The sequence below is a fragment of the Lutra lutra genome, chromosome 5 (genome assembly GCF_902655055.1).
Source record: "Lutra lutra chromosome 5, mLutLut1.2, whole genome shotgun sequence".
Taxonomy (NCBI): Eukaryota; Metazoa; Chordata; class Mammalia; order Carnivora; family Mustelidae; genus Lutra; species Lutra lutra.
Genome location: NC_062282.1, coordinates 135,566,204 through 135,585,941, shown reverse-complemented (window position 1 = coordinate 135,585,941; position 19,738 = coordinate 135,566,204). Strand labels below are relative to the sequence as shown.

General features: G+C 36.0%; 1 protein-coding gene across 9 annotated transcripts in view; it reads right to left on the bottom strand.

The window, feature by feature from the left end:
• The window catches only part of APC (APC regulator of WNT signaling pathway), a 142,025-nt gene that overhangs the window by 86,217 nt on the left and 36,070 nt on the right, over positions 1–19,738 (bottom strand). For 4 of the 9 annotated variants that reach the window (XM_047730671.1, XM_047730670.1, XM_047730674.1 and 1 more), the window contains exon 2: positions 1,521–1,673. The exons of 4 other annotated variants lie outside the window; for them this stretch is intronic. In XM_047730671.1, the coding sequence (XP_047586627.1) occupies positions 1,521–1,655 (135 nt within the window). In that variant the 5' untranslated portion in view covers positions 1,656–1,673. Of the gene's footprint in view, positions 1–1,520; positions 1,674–14,170; positions 14,191–19,738 lie in introns of those variants that run through there. One more of the 9 variants, XM_047730672.1, reaches the window with a different exon arrangement.

Below are 19,738 nucleotides of genomic sequence, written 5' to 3'. Positions count from 1 at the left end.
TTTGCATTTGCTTAAGTAGTTAAGCAAAAATTAAAAAGGGATCTCAAAATCACGTCTATGAAACATCCAGATAGGCCCACCAAGAGGAATTCTTTGCAAAATATACCTCCCAAAGTAGATGAAAGAGTAGTCCTGTTGGGAATTACACATTTTGTATCTTTAAACTTTTAAAACCACATGCCATGTACAATAATTTTAGATATACTGTGCTGGTATAAAATAGCAAACTATTCTTTTTTAATATTAGATAACTGATTTGTCTGTTTTTAAGGTCACCCACAGTTGTGGTGAGAAAACATGTTTGCTTAAAGTCTACCTTATTTCCGAAAGGACTGGAGATAGGTATCTCTTGGAGATCTGTCCTCACTGAGGACAGTTTTTAACCACAGAAATAGGCAATTAGAGTAGAAAAGATTTATGGAAATCTTTATGGAAAGATAGAATAGTACATATGAGTAAAAGACTGAACTGTTATGATATTGACAACAAAGAGTAAAAGGAGAGCAAAAATAGCTCAGTGATGTACAGAAGCTTGAAGAATAAGAGAGACCTCAAAATGCATAGAAAAAGAACAAGAAGAAAATAGCAACGAATAAGGAATAAGAGTAGTGAACAGACAGCAAAAACAGCATCAGGCACCCAAGATGCTAAACAGCCAAGGGGCAGAACAACACAAAGCAGGAAGACTTTTTAAGAGGTTAACAGTTTTGTCGATGATCTCCAAATCTATAAAGTTGTTAAGTTCAGTGAGAAGGTAATCTGCCTAAGTAACTGGAAATTAAAACAGCAAAAATTTTAACCTCAATTATTCTGAAATTAGAACATATCTTCCGCACTGCAGACTGAATATTTTATAACTTTTCTTGGAGGTTATCACAACTTTTCAACGCTATTTGGCAAACTAATTTCAGGACAGAGCCATGGAAATCATCTAGGCTTGTGTGACGCTTATATTTTATATTTTATATTTTCCAAATAAGGCATCTTAAGTCCAGAAGGGTACCCAGAGGTGATACATCTCGGCTTGTGGCAAAACAAGGAATATAACCAGGTACTGACTTTCAGTTCTGGACTACTCCCAGTAGGGCATTCTGTTTTTCTTGATCATTTATCACTGCTGCACTTAAGTGGAGACAAGATTTGGGAGAGTTGGGAGGAAGACTGTATTTAATAACTGAGTTATATTCTAAAGTTGTGAAACTAGTTTCTATGAACTATGCAGAACACCCAGCCTCAGTATAGTGATACTAAAGTTGGTCTCTTATTTTTAAGCTTAAAAATAACTAAGAACAAATTAACTAGCCATTGGGTTTTTACAATTATTTTCTTACTATGATTCACTGGATTAATTTAATACATTTTGTTCAAAATACACACGCTAACTTTGCAAGAAAGAGTTTACATACTGCTGCTTAATTTAAAATACACTTTTAAGTAAGCGAAGTATCTAACCCCAACTTTACAGGAGGGAATAATGAATAAAAATGATAAGCTACAATTAAAAGTCACAGTCTTGATACCTTCATATTAGATGCCTCAGTTTCCAGTTTTGTAAGATGATTGGAATTATCTTCTAGCTCTTGTCGAAGATTTGAGTTCTCCATCTTCAGTGCCTCAACTTGCTTTAACAACTGATCATATGAAGCTGCAGCCATCCTTGGCTACCCTTGGACCTATAAGGTTAAAAAGGATTTTGAAATTCACTACTAAAAATATCGTGGCTGCTTGTTTACAAAGAAAGGGATAAAGAAACAAAACTCTGGAGACATTTAATAACAATATTGTTCAAGCAGCATTGTCCTTCTAAGAGGATGAAACACTAGAGTCTAAGCTGAAGACAAGGAGAACTAAAATAGAAGAGACCCTCAGTCATGCTTGACTACATTTGCTTCTTCACAGGTGCATGAGATGTCTGTTAGGCTAGAATTTTTTTCAAGTTTTTAAAGATACTTTAACTGGTCTTATAGGTAAAACTTATGTAACGAAATGTAATCATTGATAAGAAGCTCATATTGGTAATATTACTTATGGATTTTGCTCAATAGTTACAAAATTTTAAAGCCAGAATGAATTAATGAGATTGGGTATTACATTCTATCACTTTGCTAGAAGGCTAGTCTTAAATATCATCCATGGTAAAGTAGTTCTGAACTTCCAAGAAGGCCTCATTAAAAATGCAGCCTTTAACAAAATGGATACAAAGGAGAGCATTAACTTGAGACTTCAATCTTTTTGACAGGAAGATGATAAGAATTACTAATATAAAGTTCTATTACAGTTATTCAAAAAGATGAATAGGCCATGCTATAGCATACGTGGTCTTGGGACCCACTGTGCTCAGAACTGAGGCCAGAAGAGTCTTAAAGAAAATGGATGAGTTTAGAAGCAGAAATTATCAAAGAGATGTGAGGCAGAGTCTGGCAATTAATTACATCACTGTGAAAGAAGAGAGGAGAAAAGAAAGAGAAGATAGCCAGGTAGTAAGAGGTCCTTAGAATCAATTAGAGAATGCTAGTAGTTAGATTAAGACTAAACAATTTCAGAAGACTCAGATTCTCTTTTTAGTTTAATCCCAAACTCAATTTGGAATAAATACTAAAAAGCATTACAAAAGTTTTTTTATAAATAATATTTAAAGATCTTGACATAAGAAAACGCTTCTGTAATAAAATCCACTACACAAAATAAGGCAGACAGGTCTAGCACTTCTAGCTAGTCACAACAGTATAGGAGCTTAGCAACTGGAAGAACTTTTAACAAGGGAAAATCAAAGGACTCAGGTCTAGCTACTTCTCCAATGAGTTAATGATAAATCTGATGCAACCCACTATCATCTGAGGAGGAAAGTGAGTCCTGGGAGGTGGGCAATCACTCACAAAAGTCTTTATGATTGAAAACAATGAGAACTAGATTTGTACTTAAACTAAATTAGGTCTTAAATTCAGGGTTGGTCATGGTTTACTTTTTCCCTTCATTTTAATTCATTTCACCGTTTGTAAAATGGTTATCTGCTACCTGCACAAATATAATTTACAGGGATACTGTTAGAACTAAGGAAGAAAAGGCAGGCTGAAAAGTGCTATGTAAATATAAATTACGTTATAAAAATACACATGTATCATATCTTCCTTACTAAGACCTAATGTCAATCTATTGTTATAAGTTTCTGCCCTCTGACCAAAGCACAAGAGGTAAAGAAGTAATTCAGCTACTTGAGAAGGACAGAGACATCTCAAAAATGAAGGAGAAATTCATAGGTATGATCATTTATCCTCTTTAAGTCATCCCATTAACAAACAGTTCTGAAAATACACAGCACATTATAAGCTATGTAACAGAAGTGGGGAATCTGACAGAATTTAATAATGAAAGTCCTGAAAAAAAAATTTTTTTTTTTTTTAGATTTTATTTATTTATTTGACAGAGAAAGGACACAGTGAGAGAGGGAACACAAGTAGGGGGAGTGGGAGAAGGAGAAGCAGGCTTTCCGTCGAGCAGGGAGCCTGATGCAGGGCTCCATCCCAGGACGACCTGAGCCCAAGGCAGACGCTTAGGCTTGAAGACTAAGCCACCCAGGAGCCCCAAGCCCTGAAATTCTTTACTTCAAGTAAAATTTTAACAGGCAATTTTACACTAAAACAGTAAGACAATATAAAAGGTAATAACACAGAGAAAGAGATATACGCAGGTATCTTAAGATATGTAGGTTATTAACTTACACAATCACAAATGGGCAAAATGAGCACAGACGAAGTACTCTTTATTGAGGGGGAAAAACCCAACCCTTCAAATTGATAAAACATTTGAACATTTTTTCTTTCCCCCCTTCAGAATCACAAGCATTAAGTCATTTCTGCTCTAGAAAGCATGGTATTTCATATTATTTGATGGGAAAATGAAGATGTTTCATGGAGTAATACTTCCTTGTATACTTTAAATGTGTTGCAACCGCCCTTCCCTAATTCAAAACTGCTTTATGCAAAATTTGAGAAATCATAAATTTATGTTAGCCTTTTATGCAATCATTAGAATTTCATGCAAGTCACTCAACATTAAAAAAATCAAAATTTAATTCATGAATGGGGAAAACCTGAATCTTTCACTTCATTAGCACCATGCTCTAACCACCTGAGCTAAGTGGCCAATCCTGAATCTTTCACTTTTTAATAAGAGTATGGAAACATCCCAATTTGTTTTTCTGTAGGGTCAAGGTGTCCACTAAAGAGACCCTCACCCCATAAGAGTAGGGCAGGGGAGAAGAAAGCAAAGGGACTCTTATTTAGACCTTTATTCAAATGTTCACTGAAAAGCAAATTTACAAGTATCCTAAGAAATTAATTCAAGTAGGAAAAAAAGTTTCAGGCTGGCAAGAGAATATTCAGTTAGAATTAAATTTGGAGTAATCATTATTATCAATAATGTAAGAAGTTTGGGATTTTTTTTTAAATTAGCGGAACTTTTTATTGCTTTGTTTTGATGGATTAAAAAATATGTATTTGCTAGCACTTTTAGATGGCAATAAGAGGAAAATATCAACAGAAAGAGAAGCAAAAGTTGAACTTTGTTCAACTGCATGCAAATAAACTTGAAAACGTAAAAATTTTCTAGAAAATGTAATTTATCAAAACCCCAAAGATATAGAAAATCCAAAATTTTTAATAAAAATCACTATTAGAAAATTGACATCATTCAACATGCTAATAGATCTACACAGAAAAAAAAAAAATGATTATGCCAAAGATGGTGAAAGATGTTCTGCAGTCAATGCCCACTCTTGATCAGAACACTGAATTTAAAAGGACTCTTCTTTAATATGATCCATATCAGCTGGAAATACATGTGGAAACAGTAGATCTTCTCCTAAGGTCAGGGGAAGTCCATTTTTACCACTATTATTCATTATACTAGTCAGCACAATTAAAGAATGAAGTTAGAAAGGAATACTATCGGCAGATGACATAATTATATACCTAGAATATCTGAAAGAATTAACTAAATATTACTATAATAAGGTAATTGAGTAATTTAGCAAAGTCCAAAATATACAGAAATCTTTCCTTTATATACAAGGAGATAACAGAAGATGAAATGGAAGGACAGATCCTATTTATAATTTTTAGAAGTATAAAACACTTAGGCATATGTGAAGTGTGTAAACCTGGCGATTCGCAGACCTGTACCCCTGGGGATAAAAATATATGTTTATAAAAAATAAAAAAAAGGTTATAAAAAAAAAACACTTAGGCATAAACTGAACAAAAAGAGTCCAAAACATATATGAGGAAAACTATAAACATATCTTGTTCGTGTACCTAAAGATTTAGTATCATGAAGATGTCATTTCCCCAAGTTAATTTATAAATCTTATGCGGTCCCAATAAATGTGATATGTAAGATTTGTTTCCATTTGTTTTTTGCAGCTAGACACTTGGAAAAATAAGCAAAAAAGGCAAAGTACGAAAAGAGAAGGAACAGACCTATCACTTACTAAAATACTATACAAAGCCTTTATAAATAAAACAGTACATAGTTAACTGCATTGTACCAATAAATTAATTTCTTAGTCCTGATACTTGCACTGTGGGTATGTAAGATGTTAACATTAGGGGAAGCCAGGAAGCTTAGTGAAGGATATAAAGAAACTTACTGTTCTATTTTTCTAACTCTTTTGTAAGTCCAAAGTTATTTCAAAATTACTAAAGTTTTTAAAACCTATGATATTGTCATATGAATAGATCAACCATGGGAACACACGCTTGCACACACACACACACAAATCCAGAAATAAATATATGTAAATTTAATCATAATGAAGGTAGCATAGCAAATACATATGAAAAGATGGACTTTAATTAACGACATTAGGGAAAAGGGCAGCCATAAGAAACAGGATAAAATTACATCTACTCCTCATACTACATACTAAGTTAAACTGCAAAAGGAAAAGATAGTTAAATGTTTAAGAACACTACATGGCATTTAAATTATGAAAACAGTTTTGTTTTTTAAGATATTTAAATGGAATATACCCTCTCTTTCAAGGAGTTCTCTGAAGTGATGTCTGTTACTATGACAGGTTACTTGAAGCAAGTGGGAAGGTTTTCACTTGGTATAAAAGCATAACAACTTTTGGGGTGCCTGCGTGGCTCAGTGGGTTAAGCCTCGCCTTCAGCTCAGGTCATGATCTCAAGGTCCTGGGATCGAGCACCGCATCGGGCTCTCTGCTCAACAGGGAGCCTGCTTCCCCCACCCCCTCTGCCTGCCTCTCTGCTTACTTGTGATCTCTCTCACTGTCAAATAAATAAGTAAAATCTTAAAAAAAACAACAACAAAAAACCAAAAGCATAATAAGTAGGATACAACCACGCATGCTGTGTAGGTCACTACATCTCATATGCTCCATCCTGTTAAATAAAAGAACTATATAAGGATAAAAAATATCATTGAAAAGATATACAAAAATATAGTCACTGCCTCTAGAAATAAAAGTTTTGAGGTCTGTTGAGAAGCAGCCTTCCTTTTTATTGATTACTCTTTAGTAGTTTGAAGATCAAAGCAAAAAGGTGGTTCTTTGAAAAGGCTAAATATGATTACACAGAGAGAAGAGACCAAAGAACTTGAACAAAATGTGGGGGGTGGGAGGCTGATTTAAAAAAAAATAGAAAATCTTAATAATTCTATAACTGTTGAAAAATTAGAACATAGTTAAATATTTTCTCCATTCCCCCAACACACAAAAACACATACATTTAAAGAAACAAATCATTCCGACCTTAAAAAACTTTCCCTAGAATTAAATAGGAAATTATTAGAATAGAATTAAATAGAATAGAATCAAATAGGAAATACTTCCTAATGCATTCAATGAGGCCAATGTAATCAAGATGTGAAAGTTAAAGGTACTGTGAAAATAATTAAGGGCTAATATTACCATGAATGTTGCCATAAAAATCATGAACGAAGTATCAGGAAACAGCATATATTAAGTATACAGTAAAAAAAACTACAGTAGAAGCAGGCTGAGTTTATTCTACAAATGCAAGGATAGTTTAACATTAGATCATTTATGTGTCATTCACTACATTAAAATACTAAAGAAAAGGGGTGCCTGATGGCTCAGCTGGTTAAGTGTCCACCTTCGGCTCAGGTCATGATGCTGGGGTCCTGGGATGGAGGCCTGTCTTGGGCTCCCTGCTTAGCGGGGAGTAAGCTTCTCCCTCTTCTTCTGCCCCTCCCCCTGCTTTGCGCTTGTTCCCGTGCACACACTCTATAATAAATAAATAAAATCTTTAAAAAAACATGAAAGAAGAAAAGTCACAGGATCATCTCAATAGACAATGAAAAAACATTTGACAAAAGTCATTAGCTATTCAAGATAAAAATTATATTAAACCACGAACAAGGAAACTGCCAAAAAGGTACAGTAAACATTTTTAATAGTGAAATGTTAGAGACATTCTTTTTACTTTCCTTTTTATTTATTTTTTAAGATTTTATTTATTCTTGAGAGAGAAAGAGTAAGAGTGAGAGCACACGAGTGGGGGGGAGGGGCAGAGGGAAAAGTGGGCTCCCCACTGAGCAGGGAGCCAGATTGTGAACTCCATCCCAGGACTTTGGGAACATGACCTGACCAGAAGGCAGACATTTCACCAACTGAGCCACCCAGGCATCTGAGACATTCTTTTTACAATCAAGAACAAGTTAAGGATGTCTACTAGTAAACACTTTTATTCAACACAATCCTGGAAATTCTAATCAGCAGAGTAAATTATTATAAAGAATAATGACTAGAAAGGCAGAAACAAAGCAGAAAAATCTTTTTTTTTTTTTTTTTTTTTTTTTTTTAGATTTTATTTATTTGACCCAGCAAGAGACACAAGCAGGGGGATGTGGCGGAGGGAGAGAGAGAGAAGCTGGGTGCTCAAAATGGGACATGATCCCAGGATTATGGGATCATGACCTGAGCTGATGGCAGATGCTTAACTGACCGAGCCACCAAAGCACCCCTGAAAAATCTTAAACATAAAAATTTAACAAGTTTGTCAGTTTAAAAAATCAATATACCAAAAAAAAATTTTAATTCCAAGAGAGCCCCTCACCTATTTTTAAATCTTTTCTCTTTATTTAGCAACCAATGCAGGTTCTTATCCTGAATTCTACTTCTTTTCCTATTCTCTACTAAGACCCAATAAGTTGATGTTCAGTTTCTTATCTGCTATATTCTTTGCCTACTCCTTCTTTCTTCCTTACATTCTGTAGATGGCTACTTAATTTGGTTAGGCTCCATCCAAGGCCATCCCAAGTGAGGTGAAGCTCCTAGATGGCCACCAAAATTATGTGAAACAGAAGCTGGTTAACATTTTCTGCAAAGGTCAGGTAATAAAAAGGACTTTTTGGCCCCAATGATTTCTGTCACAACTACCTTTTTGCTTCTAACACAAAAGCAGCCACAGATAATACATAAATAAATGGGCATGACCAGGAGCACCTGGGTGGCTCAGTTGGTTTGGTGTCCAACTCATAATTTTGGTTCAGGTCATGACCTTGGGGTCCTGGGAATCAAGACTGGCATTGGGCTCTGTGCTCAGTAGGGAGTCTGCTTGAGATTCTCTCTCCCTCTCCCTCTGCCCCTCTCCTTACTCAAGTACATGCTCTCTCATTCTCTCAATAAATAAATAAAATCTTTTTAAAAAATGGGCATGACCACATTCCAACAAAACTTAGTTTACAAAAACAGTGATGGTTTGCTGATCCCTGGCCCAGAGCATGAATTCCCAATTCTGGCTTTTAAACACCCCAAGGTAAGACAATTTCAAAGGCTATTAAAAATTTTCAAGATTAGTATTTCACTTTTAAAGAACAGGAAGTAACCTGCTATGCAGACAGAACAGAGAACTAGGAAGTCTTAGGTCTTTGACTAATTTTCAGCAATCATTTTTAATTTCCATGATTTCTTCATCTTTCAGAAACTTGTTGCAAATCTCTATTTGGCTCCCTCTCACTCTATGACATTATAAGTATATATATTTAAAAATTTTTTTTTACCACCAGTTAAATGGGTCTTAGGAGAAAGAGATGATAAATACAAGTGGTTAGTATACTAGCTGGCATCAGAAATTCAATTTTTACATTAAGATCTTTAATTCATATAGAATTTCTATTTTTATATATGGTATGACTATAGTACTTTAACTTTATTGTCTCTCATATGGAAAACCAATTACACCAGCACTATTTATTAAACAAAACATTTATTTTCCATTGAACAGAAATGTATTTTTTTTTTTTGAAGATTTTATTTGTTTATGAGAGAGAGAGAGAGAAAAAGAGAAACAGGCTCCCTGTGGAGCACAGGGCCTGATGTGGGACTCGATCCCAGGACCCTGGGATCATGACCTGAGCCAAAGGCAAACGCTTAACTGCCTGAGCCACCCATGCACCCCAGAAATATATTCTTATCATATGCTATATTCTCATGTATACTTAAAACAGTCACTATATACATTTAATATTAATTTGAGACAGATTACGTTTCTATGATACTAAATCTTAGCTGTGTCATAAATAATTCAGGTCCTTCAATCAAATTTTCTAGCTTTTTTCAAGAGAAGGTTCTATGTCTTTTCTTATCAAATTTATTCCTGGGTTTTTAAAATTGTGAATAAACACCACCATTCCATGCCAGATAATGCTAAGTACAGATAAAAGCTACTGATTTTATTTAATACATATTCCTTATGTACCCACCTTTTCAAATTATCCCATGAATTCTAATAGTTTTTCTTGTGGATTTTCTGGGTATAATCATGTAATTTATAATTAAATTATATTTTGTCTTTTCTTTCCCAGTATTTATACCTCATTTCTTTTTCTTAATTGTTTGCTGGAAACTTCAAAAATAATGTTGAGTAGTGAGTGATCTTATCCCTGATTTTAATAGGAATGGTTTAGTGTTTCACCATTTTATAGTCTTACTCAAGATTTCTGTAAATATTTTTTAGGTATTTTCCTTTTTGTTTTGGTTTGGTTTTTTAAGATTTATTTATTTATTTATTTGACAGAGAGAAATCACAAGGAGGCAGAGAGGCAGGCGGGTGGGGGGCGGCAGCTGTGAGAAGCAGGCTCCCTGAGGAGCCAGAGAGCCTGATGCAGGACTTGATCCCAGGACCCTGAGATCACAACCAGAGCCGAAGGCAGAGGCCCAACCCACTGAGCCACCCAGGTGCCCCAAAGTTGTGCTGGTTTTTGTTTTTTGATTTTTGAAGATTTTATTTACTTATTTGAGAGAAAGACTGAGAGAAAGAGAGAGCGCGCATGAGCAGGGGGAGGAGCAGAAGGACAGGAGGAAACAGACTCCCCACTGAGCAGGGAGCTGAACTCTGGGATCACACCCAAGCTGAAGGCAGAGGCTTAACTACCTGAGCCATTCAAAGGCCCCTTCCTTTAAGTTTTTATTAGGAGTAGTTTCTAAATGCTTTTATAACACCTTTTGATATAACACAGAATTATGCATTTTTTTCTTTTAATTTGTTGCTGTCAATTATAAGATTTTCTCATTTTGACCCATCCTCCTCCATTCTTGCAATAAACCATACTTGTTCACGTTTTATGATTTTACTAGTTTGTTCATTTTTCGTATTTTACATAGAAGTATTTTTCTCTTTATTTCTTGATAATTTATAATTTCAATAGATTTCCTCTTTGGTCTGGGGGTACATGGAAGATCCTTCTTAATTACTAGGTATATAAGATGACTTTTGAGTCATTTTTTTAATTGCTACTAATTTCTTATTTATTAGACTGATTGGCAACTGCTGCCTACAAAACTGCTATTATCTGGAAAAATTTTTTAAGGTTTGTCTTGTAGCCAAGAACATGATTAATTTTCATAAATATCCCACTGGAATTTAAAAAAAGGAAAAAGTGGGGCGCCTGGGTGGCTCAGTGGGTTAAGCCGCTGCCTTCGGCTCAGGTCATGATCTCAGGGTCCTGGGATCGAGTTCCGCATCGGGCTCTCTGCTCAGCAGGGAGCCTGCTTCCCTTCCTCTCTCTCTGCCTGCCTCTCTGTCTACTTGTGATCTCTCTCTCTGTCAAATAAATAAATAAATAAAATCTTTAAAAAAAAAAAAAAGGAAAAATGTAAAAAGTTTTATCATTTAAATTCTCTATAATGTGCTTTTCTGTGTATTTGGTATGTGAAACTCAGAAAGCCTACCATTTATTGCATACTTACAATATGCTATGTAGTATAAGTGTCCCACATATATGTCACATATATATATCTCATTTATTCTTTAAAAGTGTGAGGCAGCGGGATGCCTGGGTGGCTCAGGGGGTTAAAGCCTCTGCCTTCGGCTCAGGTCATGATCCCAGAGTCCTAGGATCAAGCCCCCAGTCAGGCTCTCTGCTCAGCGGGGAGCCTGCTTCCCTCTCTCTCTCTCTGCCTGCCTCTCTGCCTACTTGTGATCTCTGTCAAATAAATAAAATCTTAAAAAAAAAAAAAAGAGGCAGGTCTCACTTACCATTTTAGAGTTAAGGAAGATGGGATTTCAAAATGCTAAATAACTTTCCTAAGAACACGAATCAAATTGCTAAGCCAGAATTCAAACACCTACATGTTTCTAATGCTCCTGCTTTTAAAGACCATATAACATAACACTACCATTATGTGTCTTTCATGACCTGTTATACCTGATAAGCGCCTACCTTCCAAACTTAATTTCTATTAGGTCTCAATATAAAGTCCCTCCTCAAGTCCCTTATCACTATTCCATACAGACTATTTTGTACTTTTGTTCACAATTCATCTTTTTGAATACCCCATCCTTTTCCCCTCTGCTTTGCTAATGTATCTCCATCCTTTAAGGCCCAGTTCTGTTGCCTTATATAAAACCTTTCTGTCCCCTCCAGCCAATAATGAGCCTTTCTGCTGACTATACAGTAAATACTACAAAACCTGGCTTACCTATTCTCTAATTATTCCATTTTACTTTAGTGAGTTTTATTTCTCCACCTCTAAGACAAGGTTTATTATTGAATTCTTAGCTTTTGTAATTCCCAAAACGCTTTATTCTGTGACAGCCACAAAAAGACAAATACATGCAAGAATAAACTGAAGCAGTGCTTTATCAGCCACAGGAGGCAAAGGAGAGAAAATGAGGGTACAAATTCAAAGAATGTCTAAGATGACTTTCCCATTAAAATAGTAAGATGATGGATTTCTCTCTGTGGCTATACAATTCAAATCAGTAAACATTTGAGAACTTACTATTCACAAGACATCATACGCATATTATAAGGAGACTCTGTAGGATGAATTGTGTTCCCCAAAAAGGTATGTTGAGTCACAGGTAGCTAATATCTCTGAAAAGTTACCTTATTTGTAAACAGGAGCTTTATACATGTAATCAAGTTAAGATAAGGTCTTACTGGATCCAATGACTGGTATCCTTAAAGGAAGGCTATGTAAAGAAATGGACACAGAGACCTAGGGAAAACACCATGTGACAGTGGAGACAAAGACCGGAGTGTGAGAGCTGCAAGCAAAGGAATGCCAAAGATTGCCAGCAACCACCAAGAGCTCGGGAGAGAGCCATGGAACAGATTCTCCCTCAATGTTTCCAGAAGGAACCAACCTTAAGGAAATCTTGGTTTTGGGCTTTTAGCCTCCAGAACTTTTAGCCTCCAGAACTAGATTTCCATAGCTTTAAGCCATCAGTCTGTGGTACTCTATCACAAGTGCCTTATAAGACTAGGGGGAAAGATAAGTTGTCACATTCCTTATTCTCAAGTATCTTATTATCTAGCAAAGGACTAATATTACGGTAGCAAGAGTACATTGGGTCAGTATACAAATATATCAGATGTTTGTGTCCCACCTAACATTCTCTTGGCTTCCTTTAACTCTAGTCATTGGTGCATCAATCAGCTCACTGCAGATGTAAACTAGTGGCACATTAGCTGCACCAAGTATCTTCTGCATTCTGTCCTAAAGATACCCCAGTATGGGTCCGCAACATTCATGGATGCACACCTATAAAAGAATGAACATTTGATGGGGCAATCCTTGACTAAAAGGAGATGGAAGCTAGTATATCTAATTCTTTCCTATAGTTGGACAATTCTATGTGGTTCCTCAAAAAGTCCTGACAGATGAAGCCACAGCTGTCCAAAGTGATGATCAACTTGAGGACATATGCTTATGCTGGCTGTCCCTCTTCACTACTTAATTCCTTCTAGTCCTCTATTCTTGGATCACTTTCCAAGGACAGTATTTCACCCAAAGCCTTGTCTCAAGATTCTGACTTACAGGGGACACAGGCTAAGATACAAATTACCTATAACTCAAAGGCAAATCTATATTTAAAAACATCTGAGAGAATGCTGTGGGAGTTACACCTTCCTGAGAAAATTAGAGAAAGCATTAAGAATGTAAAAGCATTTAAGGGACTTGAGGGGTGCCTGGGTGGCTCAGTGGGTTAAAGCCTCTGCCTTCAGCTCAGGTCATGATCCCAGAGTCCTGGGATCGAGTCCCTCACTGGGCTCTCTGCTTGGCGAGGAGCCTGCTTCCCTTCCTCTCTCTCTGCCTGCCTCTCTGCCTACTTGTGATCTCTGTCAAATAAATAAATAAAATCTTAAAAAAAACAAAAACAAAAACAAAAACAAGAAGGGACTTGAAAGATGGCATAAATGCTAATAAACATAAATGTGAGGATAGTATTTCAGAAAACAGCAAAATCAAAGTTCAGAGTTTGGAAAAATGACATTTGGGGGAATAGATGGCAGTTTAATTTAGCTGAAATTCTGTATAGAGGAATCAGGGAAAATATGGAGGGGTAAGAGCATAAATATGGACTGAAACCATATTGTGGCTAGGTGATTTTGCAATGTGAGGAAGAGGAGGTCTGGATAGAGTAGCTAAAGAAATAGTATGATAACAAGCCTAAAAGGTATAAGGCCATGTTGCTTTAAAGTTTCTCACTTTCTGTTATAAACTATCTCAGAAGTAGTTAATATACTGACACAGATTAAGTGATAATAAAACCAAGAATCTAAAAATAGCTGGTGGAAATATATTTTAATATTCTTCAATGTTCTATTTATTTACCATGTGAATGACATTATATACTATACTTTAAAAAAAATCTGATAAATGAAAATGTGAATTTACCTAAAAAAGTAACATTATTCGGGGTGCCTGGTGGCTCAGTGGGTTAGGGTCTCTGCCTTCGGCTCAGGTTGTGATCCCGGAGTCCTGGGATCGAGCCCCGCATCAGGCTCTCTGCTCAGCGGGGAGCCTGCTTCCCCCGCTCTCTCTGTCTGCCTCTCTGCCTACTTGTGGTCACTGTCAAGTAGATAAATAAAATCTTAAAAAAAAAAAGTAACATTATTCACCAAAGTATAACTAACTCAAAAACCAAACCAAAACCAAAACTCAAAAACTTCAGCCTAAAAAAAAAAAAAGAACTGTGTATATATACACCTATAGTAGACAGAGTAATGACCCCATGAAGATGTCCACATCCTAATCCCTGAAGCCCCTGAATGTGTTACTTTACATGATTAAAGAGACTTCACAGATGTGATTAAGTTAAGGGTCTTAACATGGGGGAGATTCTCCTTAATTATATAGCTGGACCTAAGGTAATCACAAGGGCTCTTCTAAGGAGATGGAAGGGTCAGAGTCACAGAAGCATATGTAACAACCAGAAGCAAAAGGTCAGAGAGAGATTTAGTATGATGCTAGCACTGAAGACTGAGGAAGGGACCACAAGCCAGTACAGGTGGCCTCTAGAAGCTAGAAAAAGAAAATAGGTTCTCCCCTATAGCCTCTGGAGGAAATGTAGTACTGCTGCTATTTTGATTTCAGGCCACTGAAACCCATTTCAGACTTCTGACCTCTAGGGCTATAAGAAAATAAACTTGCGCTGTGTTAAACTACCAAGTTTGTAGTAATTTGTTACAACAGCAATGGGAAAAAATGCCCTATGATCCAGTGATTCTTTCCTAGGAAAAAATTCCACTGAAACTTCTTACTGGCCATGTAGTGATCTTAAAATATACCCACAATTTCTTTGACTCTATTCCTTCAAAAGGTAGAGCTTAATTTATCTCCTTTCTTGTGGGCTGGACTTAATAATGACTCACTTCTAATAAAGAAAATATGGTAGCAGTGTGGCTTTTGAGACTATGTCATAGATGGCTTCCTTCTTGTTCTTTCTGAGATCAGGAGAAGAAGCCAGCGGCCCTGTCATGAAGATATTCAAGCAGCTCCATGGAGAGGCCTATGGCAAAGCACTCAGGCCTCTTGCCAACAGTCAAGGGGAAGAGACTACATGAGTGAGCCATCTTGGAAGCAGATCCTCCAGTTTAGTCAAGCCTTTAGATGACTGCGGCCCTGGCTGACATGTTGACTTCATCAGAGATTCTGAGCCAGACCACACGACTAAGACAGTCTTGAATTTCTGCTCCACAGAAACTTTAACATAATAAATATTTGTTCTTTGAGTCACTAAAACTTCAGGTAATTTGTTATGTGGATTTGTAACTAGCATAGTCTAAAAAAAGTCACATAGAAGGATGTATACCTTATCCTTTGTGGTAAAAAGAGGTTTGGAAAAAATCTAGGACCATCACTAGAGGGACAGTCACAGATATCACATAATACTACACAGAAGAGTTAGTACCAAAAACTAGACAGATATAAAGTAAAATACACGGACCTTAAAAATAATGTTGAGTCATAAATGTTCTAAAATTATGTAAATTTAAAAAACTTAGGATGGGGCACCTGGGTGGCTCAGTCAGTTAGGCATCTATCTCTTGATTTCTGTTCAGGTCATGATTGCAGGTTTGTGGTGCCTGCTTGAGATTCTCTCTCTCCTCCCCCTGCCCCCCCCCCAAAAAAGAAAAACCAAATTTGGATACATTCCCCAAAGAAATGAAAGCAGGGACTTATAGATATTATCTGTACACCCACATTCACAGCAGCATTATTCACAACAGCCAAAGTGGAAGTGACCCAAGATTCCATGCACAGATGAAGAGATAAATGAAATGTGCATTAAAAAGGAAGGGTGTTGTGACACATGCTACAACAATGGATGAACCCTGAAGACATGCTAAGTGAAATAAGCCAGTCACAGAGGGACAAATACTGTATGATTCCCCTTTTATGAAGTTTCTGGGAAGTCAAATTTATAGAAAGTGGAAGAAAAATGGTGGTTGCCAGGGTTGTAAACAGGGGGAAATGGTGAGCTGGTGTTTAATGGCTCCACTTTCAGCTGGGGAGTATGAAAAAGTCCTGGAGATTGACTGCGGTACATTCACAACAATATGAATGTACTTACTGCCACAGAACTATTACATATTCACAAAAGGTTAAGATGGTATATTTTACGTACGTGTATTTTACCACAATAAAAATCCTCATTAACAGAAAAAATAGGCACACAAAATGATGCTAAATATTTCATAAGAACTGATGCATACATTTTTTAAAGATTTTATTTATTTGAGAGAGACACAGAGAGATGGGGAGAGAAAGCATGAGCAGTGGGGAGAGGGAGAAGCAGACTCCTCGCTGAGCAAGGAGCCCAACATGGACCTGGATCCCAGGACTCTGGGATCATGACCTGAGCTGAAGGCAGACACTTAACTGACTGAGCCACCCAGATGCCCCAGAACTGATTCATATTTAAGAATACATTTGAACGAGTGCCAAAAAAGGGAGTGGGAGTACGGTGTAAGACTAAAGGAGATAAGGCTTGCCATACATGAACTGATGACATCATGATTTGATTTACAAAAAACAATCTTCAAGAACATATCTAATACATAATATGAGACATGCCACTAATACCAAAAAAAGAGCTGGTATAACATTCCTTCTAGAAGTTGACCCTGCAGAAATCAAGAGCCACAGATAACTGACTGTGAGCACTAGAAGATCTAGAAATCACTTCATCTAATCTTCTCATTTTACATTCGAGACCCTTCAAGATAATTTGCTTTTCAGAATTATCTGTGATTCTAAGCAGATTTTTACAAAGCACCATGTTTCAGATAGCAAACTACTACATTCCTCTAAATTAGAAGATATTTTATATGATACAAACCTTTAAAGATCCTAAAAGTAGCCAAAGCAATGAGCAATCAATTAACTAGTAATAACATTTCACTTAGTTCTATTATGTTTCTTAGAGGTAAGTTTCCATGTCTTATTTGACTCTCCAAAACAATTTACAGGTCTGGCATTTAATTACTCAAATACACAGTGAATGTACAGCCTCAGGTACTATACCAAAATGCCCTATCTCATCTTGTGTACTATGTAATGTTTCACTCAGATCATAATACCAAAAAAGAGAGAAAGAGTGAGAGAGAGAAATAAAGGAAAAAAAAAAGGAGAGAGAGAAGGTCAAAATTAAGAAATTAAGGAGAACATTTAATATAAAAAGGCTGGCTAAATTATGTGTAATTAATGACAGCAAAAAAACAGAGAAAAATGGTTAGACAAAAATCCACAGAACATCAATAAAGAGCTTTCAGTTCATAGGCACACTTATGAATATTTAACTTCTGAATTCCTTAATAGTTCAATTTCCAAGACCATAAAAGCCAATAGTTCAGTCTTCTATTAGGTATTTCATACCACAAGGGGAAAGAAATCAACTTTTCTTATTTTAGTTATTTCTTAGTTAATTCCAGAAAATATCCCAATCTAGGGTTATTCTACTTAGAAGTGCATATAATTAATAAGATGATCTTTAAAAAAGTATGTTATAAATATCATTATGAAAACTGCTGTCTCTCCAATTGCTTGCTATCAGGTATTTTACAAAGCATTCTTATAGTTAAAAACTCAATACCAAGTAAGATTTATTTTTCATTTAATTAATAATTTGTTGATGACTTATATTGCTTTTCAAATAATTTCTATTATATGCTATTTTGTACATTATGTAATGAGATATATTATGAAATAGTTTTATAGACCTATATTCTTTACATCCTTTTTTTTTTTTAAAGATTTTTATTTATTTGACAGATCACAAGTAGGCACAGAGGCAGGCAGAGAGAGAGAGAGAGGAGGAGGCAGGCTCCCTGCTGAGCAGGGAGCCCGATTCAAGGCTCGATCCCAGGACCCTGGGATCATGACCTGAGCCGAAGGCAGAGGCTTTAACCACTGAGCCACCCAGGCGCCCCTATTCTTTACATCCTTATGCGATACATGACCTTGGATAAAGTCACAACATAATAATACTCTTAACATTTAAAATGAAAATAATGCTACACTTAGCTATTTAGACAGTAAAAGAAGATAATCATAAACTCTCAAAGACTATCCTAACTTGAGGGTCAAAGAACTAAATAGTATTAGCTATTAAACTTCATTTGCAATTTTAATGTGATACCTTTAATTCTTGCCTCAGTTTCCATCAGATTTTAAAAAGAGATCTAAAGGACTATTACCCTGATATCCATGATCAAGTAATTCCTAAAGCAGAAATAATTGTTTAAATAAAGAATAAAATTATCAGTGGAAACACTATATAGCCTAATTTATTCAAGATCAATTCCTTATTATGTTGAAAAAAATTACTGAAACAAAATTCCAGGTTCTCTAAAGACTTTCCACTATATAAACACAATTTAAGAGACACTGTCACCGATCCTGGAGGGCTTTACAAAGCCACTGTCATCCTATTTAGGGAGTAGGGAGGTGTGGCAGGCTGGCTACAATAATAAGCATAAATATAAAGTATTTAAAACCATGTTTAATCTGAAAACAAATGTTTTTAGATATTTAAGAAAAAGAAAAAATAAGTGCAATGAAAACACTGTATCAAGAGTATATCTTATGAGTATCTAAAAAAAGAAATCTTGGTGCTTTAATTTAAAATATTTGCCTTTAGAGTTTATTCAATAATATCTAAAAGTAACTAAAGAACAATATAAAATTACTTAATATAGATCTTAAATATTAAGCCTACGAAAAATCTGTCACTATAATTTTTAATTTTTCATAAAGTAATTCACATTATGGTGATTTACTCCTGAATAACCTAATAGATGGCATAAAGCTACACTAACAAAGGAAAAGAGCCACACTGCTTCATACATAATTTATTAACATTTCCTAGAGGATTTATGTTAAAGCAAAGAATTTTAACATCTCTTTAGTGATGCAGAATCAAAGTGTCCCATACATTCCACTGTCAAAACACTTGAGCCTGGTACTCTTCCTACTTTAAAAAAATGGTTTTTTTTTTTCCTCCTACTAGGTTGCAGTTATATACCATGGCTTCTTGTAAATGGACTTCTACCACCAGCATTGCTACAAGGTTTCTTATTCCTCTGCAGTTGTCTTTTCAGCCTCACAGAGGGAGAAGAGCACTGCTGCAGTCATCTACAAAAAGCCACTACCATTTCGACTTGTAACTAACAAAGACGCTGGTAAAATTTTTTTGCCACCCTATTCAGAGACAGTTCATTTAGATGTGTTGCAAAAGCAGGCACTTCTGTTAACCAAAATTTCTCCAATCAACCAAAACCACCTCTCAAGCTCTGCAGTACCTGCCGCCTCCTCTTCCTCCTCTCCCAAGAAGCCCTGTCCACTAGGTTCACATAAGACATCAGCAGCAGCTTTGTATTCTCTCTTGGCTACCAATGCATATGTCCTTGTGGCCAGGGAGGAAAAAAAGCCTTTCAATGGGCTACAGCTTTTGCTCCTCGC